General features: G+C 39.2%; 1 protein-coding gene across 1 annotated transcript; it reads right to left on the reverse strand.

Annotated features, from left to right (window-relative positions):
* Window positions 1–1,290: 1,290 nt before the first annotated feature.
* On the reverse strand, window positions 1,291–18,314 carry LOC139628632 (transferrin receptor protein 1-like). The gene is made up of 18 exons (XM_071490492.1): window positions 18,183–18,314; window positions 11,664–11,713; window positions 10,070–10,307; window positions 9,555–9,738; window positions 9,164–9,389; window positions 8,890–9,012; window positions 8,670–8,765; window positions 7,782–7,921; window positions 7,459–7,610; window positions 7,232–7,351; window positions 6,924–7,009; window positions 6,740–6,803; window positions 6,184–6,251; window positions 5,969–6,033; window positions 5,706–5,799; window positions 5,177–5,398; window positions 4,798–4,956; window positions 1,291–4,280 (listed from the first exon to the last, which is right to left on the reverse strand). Exons 2-18 carry the CDS (start codon window positions 11,694–11,696, stop codon window positions 4,038–4,040), a joined length of 2,313 nt encoding a protein of 770 aa, XP_071346593.1. The 5' UTR covers window positions 11,697–11,713; window positions 18,183–18,314; the 3' UTR covers window positions 1,291–4,037.
* Window positions 18,315–19,942: the final 1,628 nt, after the last annotated feature.

A 19,942-nucleotide genomic window follows, 5' to 3' on the forward strand; every position in this document is an offset into this window, starting at 1 on the left:
GGTCTCGGGGGGGTTTTATGCCTCCGCACTGGCAAACAGATGTCTTTGAGTTGTCCGTCCTTGTATCCATCACATACCATTAATGCCTTTCATTAAATTCTGTCAAAGTCTTCACTACATTCGAGGCTGCACAGGATGTAAACTGTAACAATTTGGCAGAGGCATCCAACCACAAAACCCAATTCTTTCTAACTGGAAACCATGATTCTGCAGCTGCTGACGCAGGCTGTCCAACACAACCACAATACACACACCTGCAATGGGGAAGCAGACCTTTATTTTGAAGGCCATAGAAAATGTACTGTTTACTTAAAACTACATACAGTAACTGTACACGAGATCAAATCCAGCTCTGGCCAGCATGTTTAGTGCCATGGTACACTGGTAAAACTATGTTTTATTCAACTTGAGTTGAATTTTGAATTGATTTTGCTTCCCAGCCGTCCACCCAACAGCAGCTGTAGGATTTATACAAACAAAGCTCATACATCTCTTTGTCTTCAATCAAGCTTTTTTCACTCATCTGTTGCCAGTCACACTGAAACAATAAATACACCCTCGTGTTAGAATGATGATCCGCAAGTACAGCAAACGCAACATCTGTCAACTGACTTTCATTTGACAGTTTCAGCAGGTGGACAGTCACCCGGACATTATCCTGAAATAGGCCTTGATAAACTTGGGAATTAATTTTCCCCTCGATGATGATGGGCCATCCAGACTCAGAGGCAGCAAAGCCCCCTGACTATGATGCTCCCTCTGCCGTACTTCACCTTTGGGATGTTTTCATGTTGGTATGCAGTGTCCTTTTTACTCCATACACAGTGCTGCATGTTCTTCCCAAACAATTCAACCTTAGTTTCAGAGATGTTAACCAGCTCCAATGGTTCCTTTAATCATTGGAGGTCAAATCACATACTGCTACTGAGTGGGTACAGATCACAGTGGGAGAGCTGAAAACTGAATAAAAGCAAATGGTTTACTTTGTCTCCATCATCTGGTCAAACACTGTCACATCTTTTTTCTTTGACATGTTTTGTGCCTCCCAAGGTGGTCTGCACTGATGACACTGCCACCAATGCTGAATCATAAAGAGTATTAACTATCAACACGGGTAGAAATTAGGCTTCAGTGTTTTGTTGTGGAGTATTACAGTTCAGAATGGCTTTACAATGGTATTCTCTATTCTATTGAATTATAAGTGATTTGTTTGTTGTAAGCAGAACTGCTCATGCCAGTAATTAAATAGATACTTATATGTGAATTAATAATCAAACAATGGCTCAAAGGTTGTGATGTGAAAGTTTATTGCAGCAAAAAAACAAAAACAAAGCTAAGCAAACTTGTGTAAAGTTTGAAGGGAAAAATGCTCAATTTCCAAACTCATTCTTTATAAACATAAGAATTTTGAATACCCTCAAATAAATAAAGACAAATTTTGTCCACCTGTCTCCATCATCCTAGTAAAGATTGCAGATTTGTTTGGTCAGCAAGTTGCCAATATTAGAAATGTACCCTCATTATAGCCCAGCAGATCAGATTTATCTCTCAAGCTATGAATGGCTAACAGGTGATTTTCAAATTGCTTCTGAACCAAAGCACTTCATGTTTTTTCACATTGACATAACATCAGGTGGTTCCAATAATAAAACATTTGAAAACAATGAATGACATTCTGACCAGACCTAGAGAGCAGATTAGCTACAGAACTGAGGACCAGGTCAACTACTATAACATTCACAGTGTAATTTTAAAACCCATTTACACTGATTTTTTTTCCTTTCATTGTCACAATTTTCATCTGTCCTGTAACTTCATCTAAAATGTGTTGTAGTATAACAGGAACTTACACCAGTAACTTTAGATTCTAGCAGAAAACAGTGGGGGGAAAAAAAAAATAAAAAATACAGAAATGTCAAAACTAAACAAAAGAAGCCAAATATACATCCTCCAAAAGTCCTGTCAGTACTGTATATAGAAACGCAGTTCTTTGATACAGTCGCAAAACAAAAAGGCAAAAGGAAATCTCTTAACAAGAATGAATGAGCACATCAAAATAGAAGGCAGAATGTACTTTCACACTGACCGAATCACTAAAAACACACATGTTGCAGAGAGGTCGTGTTTTCTGGAAATACTGAACCACACCACTGTAACCACAGTGGTCCCAACATGTTTGTGTCATGATTTCTTTAAAGCTGGAACCCTTCTATATCTTTTTATTTTTAATTAATAATGCAGTGCTTTCCATATCAGTTCCATATGCAACCAAAAGAAAAGACAAGTAATTTGTCTAAGGAAACCCAGAACAGTTTAAAGTCACACTGTTTAACCTACTTATAGGGACAGATCAGAAATGTTTTCATAAGAGCTGATGTTAAATCTCATCACTATCGCTCAGATTAGTGAGCAGAAGCTGTAGGCTGCAATCAGTCCGAGAAGAAACTACAGAGGTACATTAGCATGGAAACATCATAGAAGGGATCTAAAGATGCAGGCAACATGTGCGTTGTGTAGCAATGTACTGTATATATACAAACATTATGGGAAACACTGTTCCCGATAATAAAAACATCCACCCCTACAGTGAAATATGGAGGGCACTGCCTCCGATACAGACACAGTGGTAGGCAAAAACTACCTTCTTTTTTCACATTATGGAAGACACTGCTCCCGATAATGTTGTCAGGATGAGAAGTGGACATGAACCAAAGAGCCAGTGCTGAGCACACATCCAGAGATGTTCAGGAAATACTGTCAAGTGTGATATGTGATCTGGCCTTGCTAAGAGACCAGTCCAGTGTCAGTTATGTGGAAAACACTTTGACCTCGGAGCTGAGTGGTTCTGTGTGCAGTACTGGCCGTCGGTCAACATGTACACTTCTGTTAGCAGATGCTGCTTTTGTCATTTCGACAGTATAACTGTCATAATTATGGAAGGCACTGCTCCCGATAATTACTTTTTTTTTTTTTATAAAAGGCGATTAAAAAAAAACTATTTATAGTGAACCCTGCCACTGATAAATAAATAACACAATAAATAGATGTACGGTTTGTTGCTTCAGTGCCACATGGTTGGAGACCTTCTCCCTTGGGTTTCTGAAAGGCAGATTTGCTCTCATGTCAAGAGGTGGACGATTCCGATAAGTAACAACTTCAGATCATCATCAATATCTTTTTTTTTTTTTTTTTTTTTTGAATTGTTGCATGTAAGTAGGACTTGCCTTTAAAGAATGCAGCTTGAGTGTTGGACAGTGCCAGGAACAACAGCTGATTGTCTCAAATCTACTTCTAGGTGTCCTGTGCTGTGTTATTGTAAATTAATCTTCATTCCTTTTCAGCAACGTTTGAATCTCTGACGAAGAGTTGAGTATCAGATTTCAGCACAGTATGAAATTATAGCTACCAACACAAACCAGCTCAGGTTTCAACATGAGGCTACAGCAGCAGTGGAAATACCAGCAGTTGTGAATTGTACTTATTATGGTAAACAAATGGAAATCATTAGCTTATTATATTGTACTGCCCTTTTCTGTTGTGTTAACCTCTGAGCTGGCAAACACAGTCGTTCCTGTGTGACCTGATACTGTGCTGAAAAATGCGTTACTATCACTACATCCTTTTCATGCAAATGGTAACACCAATTTATATAGTACTGCCACATAACACAGGGCATTTAAAGGTAGTTGTTACAAGCACCAGAGTGTTCAAGATTGTGGTATTTAAGTACCACATGTTAAAATGAAACAATTTCTCTTTCCAAAGTGGGAAAAGGAGAACGACCCATTGAATTTTGTTAAGGCGGAAGGCTTATACACATTTTGTCATTAATGGTTGGCTTTATGGAGAATTACAGATGATGGGATGCTGGTATCCATTTAGAATCAGCTCCACTTCTATCACTTCCTAAATCAGGTCAATTTAAAAATGAGTAACTCTGACTGTTGGTGAACTGTAACAGTCTACTGGTTTTCACACCGCCAGTTGTGATAAGAGGGCCAAACCATGAACAGGGGAGGGAAGAGGGGAACATTTTTTTAGATTTCATTATCCAAGGACCAGATGTCCCCTGCAAGTGAGTTGGCACAGCCCTGAATGGTCCAGGTCGCCAGGGCAAACTGGTTGCGGAACAAGTCAGCGTCAGCCTCGGGGTTGTCGGCCCTGAGTGCTTCAAGATGGTTGGACAGGGCTGTGAGAGTGTGGGGACCGGAGCCCAGCAGGATGTGACGGAAAGGACTATCTTGGGGAGACACGTAGGGTGACAGGAAGTTTCGTTCCACCTACAGAAACAAGAGGAGAAACACGGGATGAAGGAGAGAAGATTTACAAAAAAAAAAAAAAAAAAAAAAAGAGTCATTTTTTAATGCTATGCCTTTGTAGGTTGGACATTTCACACTATAATACTTTGGAAAAATGTCAATACAATAATCTCCATTTGGATAATCCTCACAGAACATGCAGGGACTACAGAAGTATCTTCAAACAAAATGTGTTTTTTTAGCTTTCTTGTCCATCAGAAGTAGGAGCCTATTAGTTGTAGTATTAGTTGTTACCTGTGGACAGCAAATAAAATATTCACTGATCCCTTTTTCTCTAAAACCTCAATGACAATGTCAATGACAGCATTTTTCTTCCTAAATGCAACTTTAAATGCACTCTTTTTTTTTTTAAGCTAGACTGTAGGAATCCAAAAGATCATAAACCCTGATAATACATTTCTAAAGATACAGCACTATTCAGACATGCTGAGGGTTGCATTTCCAGAAAATATTGAGCCCTAAACTGTAGGGATCTTACTGTCATGATGCGGTCATTGATGATGCGGCACATCTCGATGTCCTCCAGGTCACTGTTCTGGATTTCTGTTGCCAGGCTGCGAGAGGCACGGCTGTAGGAGCCATAGGCTGAGATCAGCCACTGCACTGTCAGGGCCTTGGGCAACAGCTGGGGCTTCATCTGGAAACACACATAGCACCCACACAAACAAACTGAGACTCTGAATAAACAAGATTAAAAGGATGTGCATCTTCAAGGCACATTTCAGTTACATAGTCAAGACAGCAGTCGGAAAAAAATGACAAATTAAATGACACTAAAAAAAGACAGACTGGCTACTTTAAACTTGAAATTGAAGATAAATCCAATTTAGTTTGCAAGATCATACTTGGCCACTCACCCTCTGAACATTCTTGACTTTAACATTGATGTGAGCCACATGAGTACGTATGACCTTCTCGTACTTCCCCAGGTCCATGTGCAACAGATGATCATGGACCAGCCTCAGCGCTATGTGACCTGCGAACTGGGCCGATGTTACAGCCAGTTGAGGAACCTGGTTGGCTGTGGCAGAGTTCAGCTTTTCACGGGTGTCCAGCATTGTGCCAAAGTACTGGTAGTCCTGGGACGTAGGGAGAATGCAATTTAACATGGCTCCAGAACAAAGTATGAAACTAATGTACTGCACAAAGAGTTTATAGCTGTTGCTAATTTCCGACTCCTGCCCCTAGTTTGGCTTTTACATGTACAATTCAACCAAAACAGTCAATTTTTGCCATTATAAAACTACAATACATTACAGATATACTGTATACTATATACTGAAAATATATTTATTACAGTACAATACTATGACATAATGGTTCAACGGTGTCCTAGGTTATGGTTCAAAAATATTATTCTGTTTTTGGTACTTCAGGTTGACTTACTGAGTTACCAGAGGTGAATCTAAATGAGACTGAGGGGATGCCAGAGAAGGCCAGGAAAGGATATGCAGCATTATCCAACTTCAGAGGCTCCAACCTGGAAAATAAACAGTGAAAAAGATTATTAAGTAGTGAACATTTGCCAAACGTGAGTATGACAGCCCACACATTCCAGTTCTAGATGTGATGCTAAGAAAGTTTTCATCATCAGAGATGTATCAACACTGGCATTGTGGATGAAAATGCAACAGCCTGGTCAGACTTACATCTCTGATTCCCAGTTGCCTCTTCCAAACTGAGAAGAGAGAGACTGACCCTTCATGAAGTTCACCTGAGGACAAAACAATCATATACGTTACCTTAGAATTCTGAAAATTAGAGAACAAATTGACAAATGGTTGCATTACTAACAATACTACAGGCTTCTATTCAAAGCGCCTCAACATCTGATTCACTCAAAGTCCTCCTGCTGTGGGTTTACCTCTTGCAGAGTGTTCTCGATCAGACTGTGCATCAAAGGACTGCCTGCTACTTTAAATCCACTGCGACCTGGAGAAGAAGACTCACATTCAGTCATTCTGAAAATCCCATACTGTCATACTGTAAATATGGGAAAGTATTAAACCTGCAATAACAGGTTGTTTTGATGTCTTGGGGACAACAGAAACAAGTAATGAACACAACATGGTTCCACTACATTCAGCAGCTGGTCTGTAACTGTCTGTTTGCCCTTTGATATCGAGCAGGGACTGTACGATGGGGTTTTACAGCTTTTTCACTTGAGCAGCTGCCTGCTGCCACCCAAAACAAACTGAAACTCGTTATAAAAGTGGAGAGGAGCTGCAGATTGGAGTGATACCTCTCCATAGGTTCATCTCAAACGAATCATTTAACACCACATTGTCATTTAATACATTGTTGTTCTGTAAATCAATATCAGTTATAGTAACTTAACATATTTGATAACCTAAACTAAAGTTTAGCAAGAAACCTGTAGACAAGATGTCCAAGATGCTTCGAATCATGACAGTAAATACCTGTTACAACACCATCCAGGTTGACGTAGGAGAAGGCTTTCATGCTCAGAGAAGACAGATAACCCTAGTCAAGCAAAAGATAAAATGAAGAAAGAGTACAAACACCAATCAGTACAATTATTACTCCATTAAAGCTGCTGATGAAGAAAATCTTGTATTACGAAATGTATTGTGTAATTCTCACCTCCAACCACTCGGTGGCGCCAACGCTCCCATATTCTCCAGCACTCCAGCTAGCAAACACAATCGACCTCCTTGGCTTGAAACCATCTGTTGAAGTGGATAAATGGATAAATACATATTAAAAAAAACAGTAAATACTCAGATTTTGATTAGGCATGACTAGTTTCTTTAGCTCCTCCTGGACATACATGAGTCTGGATCTGATACGAATATAAAGTGTACATCCATTCTAACAATATTATTTCAGTCCAAATCTTTTCACACTATTTCACATTCAAAACTGAACAGTGGCTGTCATCTGCGACTTACCATTCTTCACCATGTCTGAGATGGAACGAGCCAGTTCAACGAGGACGCTGGTGCCAACGGTTGATGCTGCAAAACCTGGGCCCCATGCGTCTCTCTGGGCACCGATAACCACATATCGATCTAAAATTTAAAAAGGCAATGAAAACACACTCATCACTCACATTATTTTCAGTAAACTGACTTCCTGATCACAGTATCTCTCTTGTTAAGTAAGCATCTCATTGTACCTGCATCCACAAAGCCTTTGATGACGCCAAAGACATTATGTATCCTTTTCTCAGTAAGAACGTTGTTGACCTCCACAGTGATAACATCTGCGTCTTCTCCCAGTTTGTGGTAGAGTCCCCATTCTGACGGTGCAGTCGGACCACCCAGCTGCCTGTTGGACACAGATAATAAACATTATGTAAGCTGCTACAGAGACACCTATAGCAGATAATTAGAATGCAAGGTGAATATTTGAAGTTAGGCACCATATTTACTATGAGCTTTTATGTCTATCTTTTTAAGAGCATCATTTCTGATGGCACACAGTGTGTCTGAGCCTCACCTCAGAATGTTGGTTGCCATGGCTGTTGTGATGGTCTGAGCCAAGATTGTTGGTAGACCTGAAGACTGCACAGGAGGAAACTGGGTGTGGTTGAAGGAGGGGAAGCCTGGGGTGTAGGGATCCCCTGAACCCATGTGGACCTGTGATAGACAGAAAGAAGTCTTATGAAGTTTGAGCAGCAGATATGAGTTGACAACAGATTGCTTCCAAGACTGGAAACACCTAGCCTGGTCTGATGAAGAGATTTCTGCTGATGCACGCAGCATGAAATGCATGAATCCAAGGACCCCAACTGTCTTGTGTCAACACTCCAGGCTGGTAGTGGTCATGATGAAATGATATGTGGAACGTTTTCTTAACATGTAATACCAATAAATATCATATTGAATACCAATAAATCCAAGGGATCAAATGACGCAGCCTGAGTATTGTTTCTGACTATGTGAATGCCTTTATGGTCACAATTTACTCTCCTCTAATGGCTACTTCTAGCATGATAATGCTCCAAGTCACAAACCAGAAGTCTCAAACGTCATGAACCTGACCATGAGTTCAAATGTCCCACATATGGTGGAATCTCCTTGTCTTTTGCTGGCACTGCTACATTTATTAAAACCAGTTATTAGCTTAAAAGCAAGTAACTGCCACCAGTGGTAGACTAATGTCAAATCACCATCAGGAATTTATACTCCCCTTGTGCTTATATGCTATTGGAGCACAAAACACAAAGAATTTTTTTTTTTTTTTTTTTTTTTTTTTTTTTTTTTTTTTTTTTTTTTAAATTGTATTTAGTATCCTAAGCACACAGAAAAAAAACTGAGTATGTCTCTAAAGAAGAAACTCCAGTGGGCTTTAACTTCTACATGCTTCTAAACTGTCCACACTCACATGTCCAAAGAGCTGAGTGGTGTCTCCAATAGAGTAATCAGTGGGGTCTGCATAGATCAACACAGCAGAGGCATTCATTTTGGCAGCATTGGCTACCTGTAAGAAAAAAGATAACAGCAAAGTTCAAAATTCCATACTTTAGAGTAACTGAGGGGAAAAAAAGAACTAAGTTTGTAATAATATAATATTAGAAATCATATTTCTTACTTAAACCACCCACCTTCTCAGCAAAACTGATCCTACCAGCTCTAACCAGCACGACCCTGCCACTCAGGTTGATGTTCTTGTTCTGCAGCAACATCAAGTCCCTTTCCTGCCCATAGTGTGCATATACAGCACCACCCTGGGAAAAAAATAAATAAATAATTAATAATAATTAATTTTATTTATTTATTTATTTCAATAAATAAAATAAATAGTTATTAAAATAAATATTTTAATAAATTATTATTAATTAATATTAATTAATAAACTTAATTTAGCTTGTAGATTACCATCACTGTTCCACTCGCACTATAGGACAGGAATCCATTTGGACGCTCCTCCTTCCCATTTTTGAAAACAACTCTGTTGGAGCCAGACGCTGGGGGGTCCTGAACCTTAACAAAGTGCTCATCAGTCCAGGTGTTCATGCCGTATTCTTTTAACTTCTTGACCACCTTGTTCGCCAGATCTTCATCACCAGGAGAACCAGCCTGATGACTGGTACTGGTAAACTCACTGTTATAAGAGGAAGCAAAAAACATGAGGTGAAAAGAAAACTGGAGGTGCGAAAACAAGAATCAATGAATACGATGTAACACAAATTTCCAAAGAACAGCCATTTTAGAAAGAAGTCAACACTGCCTCACAGCAGACTTTACAGAGTGTGGGGTTAAGATTTACCTCAAGACAGGTTCAAATTTGGCTGCACTGAGTTTTTCAGCCAAAAGCTTTTTGACATCATCCCAGTCCATAAGGGGGGCAGCACCGGTCTCGTGGAGAACAGGTTGTTCAAATGGGAGCATGGAAGCTGCAGAGTTGGGAGCCAAGTCCTTCTTTCGATGGACCAAGTAGCCAATCAAGTACCCTGAAAGAAGTGGTGGTTTCAAATAAGGAACAACCACAAACAGGCAGTAACCATTAAAATGACTGAGGGGAGGGAAAAAACAAAAAAAAAAAATAAAACCAAAGCACAAATTGTTTCTTTATCATCAGGAAAAACAACCACATAGAGCTGAGTCATCAGCATAGGTGAAGAAAGACATACTGTCTCTCCTTATGGCAATATCAGTACAATTTGATATCAATACAGAAAAGTAGTGGTCCTGAGATTGATCTTTGTGGAACTTTGCAATGTTGTTTTAATGTGATACACTTTCAATAGAAACGCAGTTCCTTCATTCAACGACCCCTCTTACCAATGATAAAGATGAGGAGGGTTGCGGCTGCCATGAAACAGAGGTTCTTGGGTGTGCGTCCAACCCTTTGAGCCACATATGGTTTGCGGACGGAGTTATGATTGAGATGGTCTCCCACTCCATTTCCCCCAACTTCCTCATCCACGTCAGACGACAGCTTCATCTCCACGTGGCTATTGTCACCTTCCATGTTCTGTGTCAAGTTGAACCGTGTGTAGGAGTGTGGCTCCCCATTAAACTAATGGCAGAAAAATGCAAGGATCAGGAGAAAATATGGTTTTATTATCAACCAAGCAATATTTTTTTTTGCTGATTGCAGGACATAGGCTGGACTCTGAGCAGTGGGATTTTGACCAAATTGTTTTAGTCCAATTTTGATTTGCTTCAGATGACAAATTTGTATTATGGATGTGAATGTTTAACGGAAGTTCATCCTCAAGATGTTCCAAAATCAGCAACCTAGTCTTTAGTACAATTCTATAAGCCACACTTAAGATAAAAGAGTTTATTGGTTGTAGCTAATAAACCCTTTGTTAATGCTTATTTGATCAGTAGTAAGGGCTACTTTTGACATTCAGGTTGTTGAAAATCCCATTTCCTCCTCTGGCATGAAGCCCCTTTAATATAGATGTCCTGCTCTATTGCCATTAGGAACACCCTTCGTTTTGAGCAGTCGTCATGCCAGCTCTCCCTTTTACACAGACAATCCAGATTTGGGATGGCGTAAAAGGCAGAAGGCAGAACAAGAACGGCTGTGGCAAATGTTGACACGAAGGGCTTGTGGTGGGTCAGGAAAATGTAAAAAATATTTAAGAAGTTGAACTATGTTTATACAGCCATTTGTGTTCAAATCTGACACAAAAAAAGTTACTGCGTGGTGTTCATTTAAGTCATTCAGTCAACTTTCTGTGACAGCTTCAACAAAGCTGCAACTAAGTGTTATCTGTTGTGCTCTTGTTTGACATTGTAATGTATCTTGATTTATGTTACTTACTGCAGGGATATTTTTTGAGTTTATATTGGCATGAGTTGTTTTTTGTTTTTTATTATCAATATTATTAGATGTACACAATGTACTTAGCTGAAAATAGTTTAGTGGATTTACTCAAGTTATAAAAAAAATATAAAAAAATAAAATGTTAATTTAGACAGATAGTCTTGCGTGCAGATATTGCCTACTATAAAGGCAATATCTGCACAATTTAATCTATACCTGAGTATTCTGCATGCATACATGTTATATAAGTTGGAAAGCTTAAGACCTATTTACATTTATTTAGATGCAGTAAATGTTTTAAATCACTTTTAGTCAGTTCTAAGAATGAAAATGCTTTGAAAATACTATGAAGTTCAAAGTCAGTCAGTATCATCTTAAACATCAAGTTCCTCTGCCAAGTTATTATTCAACATGGTGCTGAATGAAAGGATTTGTTCCAATATTAAAAGAGACACCTTCAATTATGCAACATGGCTATTTATAATAACAGGAATTTTAGAGTTTGTAATAATAACATCCTATGGTGGAGGGATAATTCATTAAAAGCAAATCTTGTTGTTTTCATATTTAGATTATAATAATAGTTACAATACTCACAATTTTGGATATGGTTGACCTTGCTTGGTCCATTGCTGCTTCACAGGATGCTGAAAAGGAAAGCAAACAAAAAAGTCAGAACTAAACTAAAGACTTTTAAACAGCCACCTGCAAGTCTACAAGGAATAAGTGTTCACACTTAAGAGACTTTATTTCTGTACACATTGTGTAACTGTTTCATTTGTGGGAATAATGGGGTGTTCAGAGAACACGTCCCACCTCTTGTCCAAACATGCATGGGGCTTCCTTTGCTACTAACTAGAAAGGCAGCACTGTTTCTAGGCACAAAAGACCAGTGTCCTGCACAGGTCAACACAGACTCCATGCCTCCATGTGAACTCCATCGCCAGAAGAATACAATAACAGCATAACTAGCTTCCCACAAGCTTCAGTTCAAACCACAAGCCAAACAAAGCAAGGTTTCAATTTAACAGAAGAACAAGAGCTGAAATGCAAGTCTTCTGTATATTTTCTTTAACACTGTAATGCACGACTTGTGGAATAAGAGCCATGCATGCGATAGTCCTCAGGAGAGGCCTGCTCTGTAAGGAGTTTTATCTATGGATGGTCAGAAGGGTAAACAACTCTATATTACAAAGCATGTGTTTGATAACTAATCACAACTAGTTTACTTTCATAAATGATGCTTCTCTGCACAGTTCTTGTACACTTTATCTATTAATTATTAAATATTAAAAAGGATTATCATTTCTATTATAAATGCACTTAAGTACAGAATTTCTGACCACTCTGCAAGTTTCTATTGATTCACTGATATTTGACACCTGGACACTGATGCTGCAGAGTCACCTCATTGCATCAACTGCTATTTTTGAATGCTGGCCTTTGAGTAACCATTGTGACAATTTTGTGAATCCAACTCACTGCATAGCCTGAAATTTTTGGGGGTGCAAGGCAATGGTAGGTGAATAAATAGATATATGAAGATAGTGGACTTCTCTACAGACTATGCGTTCAATTTGTCTGTATTTGTGCATGTTTTCTGAATGCTTACAGATACAGATGAAACTGAGCAGTGCCACTGGAAATCATAGGGGTAGTGTAGCCAATAGACACAGCAAGACATGTCCAAGGAAATTTTTTAAAAAATGGCTGAACCTTTTGGCAAAGAGGTTATGCAAGTTGGTCAGAAATTTTAAACTTTTCTCCAATGTTAATTTGCCCGTGTACAGCGACAAACTTACTATGGAACAGCTGGTCAGAGCTTGGACCTCCTCCACCATTACCATGTATGTTGTCGGAAACTTTCGACTCTTACCTGCCCTCTAGTGGATGTATTGCTTAAGATCGCAGGACGCATGGAACATACATAAAATGAGCATAAAATGTGGGTGATTATCCAACATGTAAGAGATATGAACGTATGTTTTGCCATACTGAGCTTCTTCATTGAAAACATACTTGCTGAGTGATTAGTCTGTAAAAACAAAACTACAATGGTGGGAAGTTCAGTGCTTTTTTATTTTAATGCGGCTTGTACAAAAGGATGTTAACAAAAGAGAAAAAAAACAAGACAAAAAGAAAAAAAAGAAAAAACACACTGGACAGCAATGTAGAAACCATGAATGGGATTTCTTTAATTAATAAATAACACCATATATGAAGGTGCTTGATTGCAAATATTTTAATTGCCAAGTAGCCTTCAGGTCAAGAGACTATCCACTGGCACACTAATGTGGCAGGATTTCTCTTTACTTTTTCTAAGGAGGAGCTGAGCAAACTAATGTTTGCAGCTCTACAGTAAAATAAGATTTTACCCAACTGAAACAGCAAATGAAAAACTGAAAGAAAAATCTGTGTGACGGTCAATGTCGACCACCAATAAATCAATGTATAAGAAACATTGCTTTCTAAAAACTCATTCTTGAATTCATTGAGGTGGCGATACCACTGCATGCTGCAAAACAACCTGTGATATTTCCAAATTCCTGCCTGCAGCAAACCTGTTAACCCAAATGAAAACAAATGAGGTCTTTGCATCCAAATTATTTGCAAATTACTATCATAGCTAACCCTTGTCAGTGAAATACAGTAGAAAAGAAAAAAAAAGTTTCTATTAAGAGCCATCAGTATGTCAGAGCCACCCAACGAACTTCTTAAGGAATAAGCAACGATCTTAACTGAGCCTGAACTCAGTTCTAACAAGCAGACAGGATGATTTGACAGAGTGCCCTCATAACCTCCCCTACCCTGTCTGACGTTCAGAAAAGAACAAAACAGACAAAACCTCTCAAGTAAACCATGTCTTATCAAGCACTGAAGAAGGTTAATCTGCAGCTTTTAACAGTTAACTTATGTGAGAAGTATACGGCTTCACGAGTTAAACCTGTTAAACTTTGGACTGAATAAGTCACTGAGAACACTCTTTTGTTGACAGTAGGCACAAGCAAAACCCACGTTTCAAAACATGGTTGAATGTAGTTCACAATTTTATTTGTACACACTGTATTCAATGTATTCTGTAGGTAAGCTAAAACCTAAAAGAAGAGACTTGCCTGCAGTGAGTACAACATGTGCTGAACAGCCAAACAGCAGAGAAAAAATAAAAATCTGAATCAGACCAATTTACCAGCGCCATTGGAACAAGATCCCAAACTGGACATTGCGTGTGGAGAGTGTGTGTGGGCAAATGCCAAGGTGACACAAACCCGCAGGCAGGCATGGCCTAATTTGCAGTGCCAAAGCATGGCCTTGCTGAACTCCCAACAGCACGCTTCCAAGACAACACAGAGAAAAAGCCTAAACTTTCAAACCAAATGTATTTCAATAAAACAACAGAGGGTGAAGACATGGTGGAACCTGGCCATTCAGTATCTTAGTTCAGAAAACACATTGGCTAGATAGTTAGCTGTATGAGGTACAGCTAACTTTAGAACATGGCATGGCCTCAAACAGCCCTGGGTCAGTCTGTAACCTTGAGGGGTGATACAACCTCACTAAAAGCAGCACCGCATTAGCTCTGAAGGTCACTAACTAAGATAACTACTTTATGGACAAAGACAAACATTAGCAGCCTCAAATGTTCTTATTCATAGCCTGCTTTGGAGCACCACCAAAAGGTATTGACTAATATGGACTTTAAAAAGTGGTATCAGGACAGGATTAGCTGCTCTGTAAAGCTAATTGCTCCAAGTTAGGCAGAGCTATGTCTATAATCTTACATACCAAACATACCAGGCCTAATGCTAATACTTTAATCGGATTAGCTACTCTTTTAGTTGAGAGACCTATGGATATTTGCAATATAAAAACACAAATCAAGAATACATATGTACACCGTCACCGTCTATTTGCTTGTGTCCGTCTCTGAACCACTAGTAAAAGGCATGACTTGTATCTCCATTGAATATTTTCTTAACGTGTGTGCAGCAGAGATAGTAAGGGCAAATGTGAGTCACGCCCTTCTGGGAACAGCACAAGCAGGCATGGCTTATTAGACAGCCATGCTAAAAGAGGGCAGGACAGCACGGCCCCCTGAGTTCATCTGTACACTATGCACTTGTCAAGGCCGTTCAAATAAAAGACGTGGAACAGCCTGCCATTATCACCTGCTAATGAGATTTTCCCCTAACAATAATGCAGACCAAATTATATGAACACCTAAGAAAGCCAAAAAACACGGCAAAGAACATGCAAGGCTGTAAAAAGCTATTAAGCATGATTTAAGCTCAACCTCAAGGACTGCACAAGCCTGCAAACAGACAGACTGAATCCCACTTTCAGTTTGAAAGATGAACTCCTCTCTGGTTTCAGGGGTCAAACATGTTGCAAGAGTAGCTTCCTCATAAAGTTCTTTGTAACTGAGGAAATCCCTTTGAAAAAAGAAATCATTGCTCCATAAATAGTTACTAAAGCTGTGGCAAGAAGGTCATTACAACACCACTATTGTGAACTCAGTTGAGGGTCACTGAGAGGGGCCAGGACGTTGGAGGTGAAAACTCCATTCTCTCATTAAATAATTGAATCAGTTACACTTATTCACTACATGACTGATTTGAACCAACAAGGAAAGTCTGAACATGCACTGTTAGAGGACAGGCACATGTAGTTATGCATTTTAAAATGCAGACATTTAACAACTTAAGGTACACCTTAATATTACATGACATAATTATTACTAATTTGTGAACCTTAAATACATCTGCCATAGAGATATCATCATAATAGCTATCATTATGGTGTTAAAGGACTCCATCATCAGCAAATGGTCAAGCTGATAATACACCTGCACTTGTTGTGTTAATGCATATACATAGCTGTTGTTGCAAAAGAAACTGCTTAGCAACACTTCAAATCACACGAAGTAATCTGCTACCACATCTCATAAAATTGTATGCTATTTTTTTTTGAGAAGACATGACTTCTTCGTTCCAACAGCAGTTATACGGACTACTTACTGATAAAACCATTTTCTTCCTGTTACCATGAGAGTTTTGATAAGAAGCTACGCCTGTGATCTTTCCTTGAAGTTATGAATCCAAACACCATACTGTGAAAACCCGTATAACTACTGGACAGTAATCATTTAACAGGAAACATACACAGCGCATCAGGAAATAATAATTTAAAAAAAAAAAACCCTCAGAGAAAGGGCATCGTTTTAAATCTTTTTGAGCAGAACATGCACCCATGTATGAAGACCATCATTTGAAATTGGAGTATTGGAGGTGCACAGAGACACACCAATCTCTAATACAATGTATTAGAGAGAGACAGAGACAGAGACAGACACACACAAACACACACACACTTAAGGTTGAAAATATAGTGGCCTATAATCAGTCTTCTATGCATCACCAGCAATACACATATGACATTAATTGTATAACTAATTAACCTGTTTACTTTTAAACTTTAAATAAATTCACACAAAAATAGCTGAAAAACTGAAAAATTACATAACTTGATACAGTTAAAGATAGCAGTTATAAACAAGGATAATATGTTTTCTTCTTTATTTAGGAGTTTCATTTCAAATGTCTTCAGTAATCAGGTCCATTTCCATGAAATAAATACATTTACACAGATTTCTTGCTGCTCCTTCAACTTTGTCCTTGTTGGAGAGACCACAAAAGATAAGAGATGTAGGAACAAAGAAACACTGCCAAGAGAAGAAACAGTGAGGTGTGGGTGATATAAAGATGGTGAGAAAAAGGGAACATTGGGGCGGGGAGAGGAAAAGCGGAGAGGGGTCAGGGGTGCGTTGGAGTCATTGTGCAGTGGCAAATCATGTGAGAGTCACACTGGGAAAAAGCTCCAAGTAGCTCATGGGAAAATGAGCCAGGAGTACAACACTGAGCCAGGAAAATCCCATATATTAGGCGTGCACAAGTATTCCTAAAACAGTTAGCACATTCTGAATTATGGACGTGAGCGGTAACACTGGATGCTGTTGTACGCAGAGGAGACAATAACCTCTTATCAGCTTTATTTTTTTTTTTTACTTAAAAACAGGTTCTGGCAGTCACTTCGTCAATAGGAGGTTCAACCTTTATGCCTAAAGGTCCCACCAGATGGCAGTGTCCATGTCTTTGAGGTTGACACCACCACTTGGAGGTTTATCAAAATTTCAGTACTCAAATGACTAATGCTACTTACAGTTATCACTAAAAACTGCCTCTTGACAGTGCTATGCCAAAAACAGGTTCTGGCAGCTTTACGATATTCGACCTAAAATGCAATTTATGGCAATAATTGATCCTTTTTTCAGTAGCAAGAAAGGCTACAGCCAACAGTCAAGACTTGTCAACTTCACCTGGTGCTAGTCTGAACAGTGTTGACCGTCTGAGTCATGAAGAAGGTCAGCTCATCCTCAGTCAGGTGCAGCACCTGTCCCACCATATGTTAACATAACTCTCTGTGAGCCACTTCCACCATCAACTCGTTTTTCTATGTCACCTCAACGAGCAGGTGGACAAGCTGGTTAGACAAACTTGATCACCGTCCGGACTGGAGGTGACGGGCGATGTATATTGTAGTAAAGCTTATCTGTGCATCAGTCTACTGCTGTCTGTCAAGGTCAGGGTGGTGTAATGTCTACCTACTGACACCGTTACCCCTCGGGGGAAGCAGGACGTGAAACAGGCTTTCCTCATTATGGCGCCGTTGTTGCACTGGCAACGTGACAGCCAACACCGCCGTGGATATTGACTCATATCCCCAGGACAAGGAAGCAGAGAGAGAAAATGTGCCTGTGCCGCTCTGAGTTGCGCTTTCTTTGAATTGCTAGCATAAGACAACATTAGCATTTCACAGACGATAGGATGAAGAGGCTGAAATAAAGTCATTTAAAAGAGGGGTATATTAAAATATGCAGAATTATCGCCATTTATCAACACGCTCTCGAAAGAAAAGCGAGGGCTCATGTGCTTCCACCGAGCCCTGACAGAGTGGATGTTAATTCACTCCAGGAGGACTGAGCGCTGCTCCGGCTCACCCGAGCCGCTGGAGCCGCTGTAGCCGCTGTAGCTAGCTGTTAGTCAATGATAAAACTCTCACCTTCTCTTCAACACAGCTCAAACCGACCGAGGTCTTCTGTGACAGCCGCTGATGGTCTGTTCCTTGCAGCCTCCCTGCTATCTGCTCTCTCTCTCAGCCGGTGACGGTGTGCCCTTGACCATGCTTTTGCAGTTATACTGAGCATGCGCCTACGTGCCGCTGACGTCACTCTCACCGCGCCAAATTAATATCATCGCGAGATTTTTTTTCAGCTCTTCCGGTTGAGTGCGAAGGTGGACAACTGCATGGTTCGGATCGTAGACATGACACGTACTTTTTGACCAGCTATTGTTTCTCACCACATACGTTTTAACTAAATTTAATGAACAAAAACTCAAATTTAAAGGTAATTGTCGATTATCCTGAAACAAGACAACATACTGAAGCAGCAAAGCTTTAATTAAAACAAAGCTGCTCTCTATGAAATGAAACACAAACCATAGTTGAAGTAAACCATAGTTGAAGTAAGTTGAAATAAGGTTACTGTTTGTGGTGGAGGGTACTTTCCATTTTATTCTACTTAATACTTCTACGTAACTGCACCTACAGGGAGCTATTTTTGGATTCTACATTTATTTGACAGATTTACTTATTTTTAGATAAAATTTTACGCAGAGAATGTAAAATAAGCCTTTACATAAATATTACTTAAATATCACCTCCACCTTTGACCCCTTACATACCACTTATCCATCAATGCATGAGTAAAAATGATTCTATGACATAATATCCTATATAAAAAATAAAACAGCGACAAACGCCATTCTGCCTCTGTACTTTTACTTTTAATACAGTGATCACATTATGCTGTCAATAATTTGTACTGCATACTACATACTTTTACTGAAATGCAATCTTGAATGAATGACTTATAGTGTCTTTGTTGAATGTAGTAATGTCTCCTTTATTTAAGTAAAGGATCTGAATAATTTTACCACCACTGGTTAATCAGACATACTAAATGTGCCAATAGTAATAAAGCCTATATGAATATTAGATCCATAATGAGAGCTAAATAAAAAAAAGAAGATATTTTTGCATTTTATGTAGCACATCGTTAGACAAGCCTTTTAAATTGCTATCAAAAGACTATAATCATACTAGTGGTTTGGGAAGAAGGCTGCATGGGGTTCTTCGCGGAGGGTTACCTTAAATGACCCCTTTTGTGTCACAGACAGACTGGCAACACTTATCCTTTGCTCACCTTGAAATGAGAACAAACATAACACCAGTGTGCCCATGACCGGTAACTTTCAGACCCCAGCAATCCACAAAATAACATTTACTTCATGAAGCAGCTGTGAAAATATCAGCTCTAGGAAAGGAAAGGAAGTTTGGGAATATTTAGTTTGGTCATTAGTGTGCTGACTAGGTCTGAAACACTGATGTTTCTTTTTCCAGGTAAGTTGTCTGGGACTATTTCTGCTCCTTTTCCAACACACAAGTGAAGCTGCTGCTAATATCCAGATGTAATATAGTACAGTATTATACTTTTTTTGTTTTGTTTTTATTATACAACTAAGCTTAAAGTGGAAGTTTTGGAAAACCTCAGACAGGGTTGACAAATCAACAACCCCTGTGATTGGGCATTTGTGGTGGGCAGGGGCAAAGCTGTCGCCACTGGTGGTAAATTATTAGTAAATCTTTGTAAACAGGAGGTTCTTTTTATTTTTTGATGCTAGGTTTTGCAATCCAGTTTATTTACCATCACTTTTAATTATTGATTATTAAGTGAAAACAGATGTGGTGAGGTTGTGTTA

This window comes from Trachinotus anak, unplaced genomic scaffold (genome assembly GCF_046630095.1).
Source record: "Trachinotus anak isolate AG129_WGS33_773 ecotype Australia unplaced genomic scaffold, CSIRO_AGI_Tana_v1 ptg000012l, whole genome shotgun sequence".
Classification (NCBI taxonomy): Eukaryota; Metazoa; Chordata; class Actinopteri; order Carangiformes; family Carangidae; genus Trachinotus; species Trachinotus anak.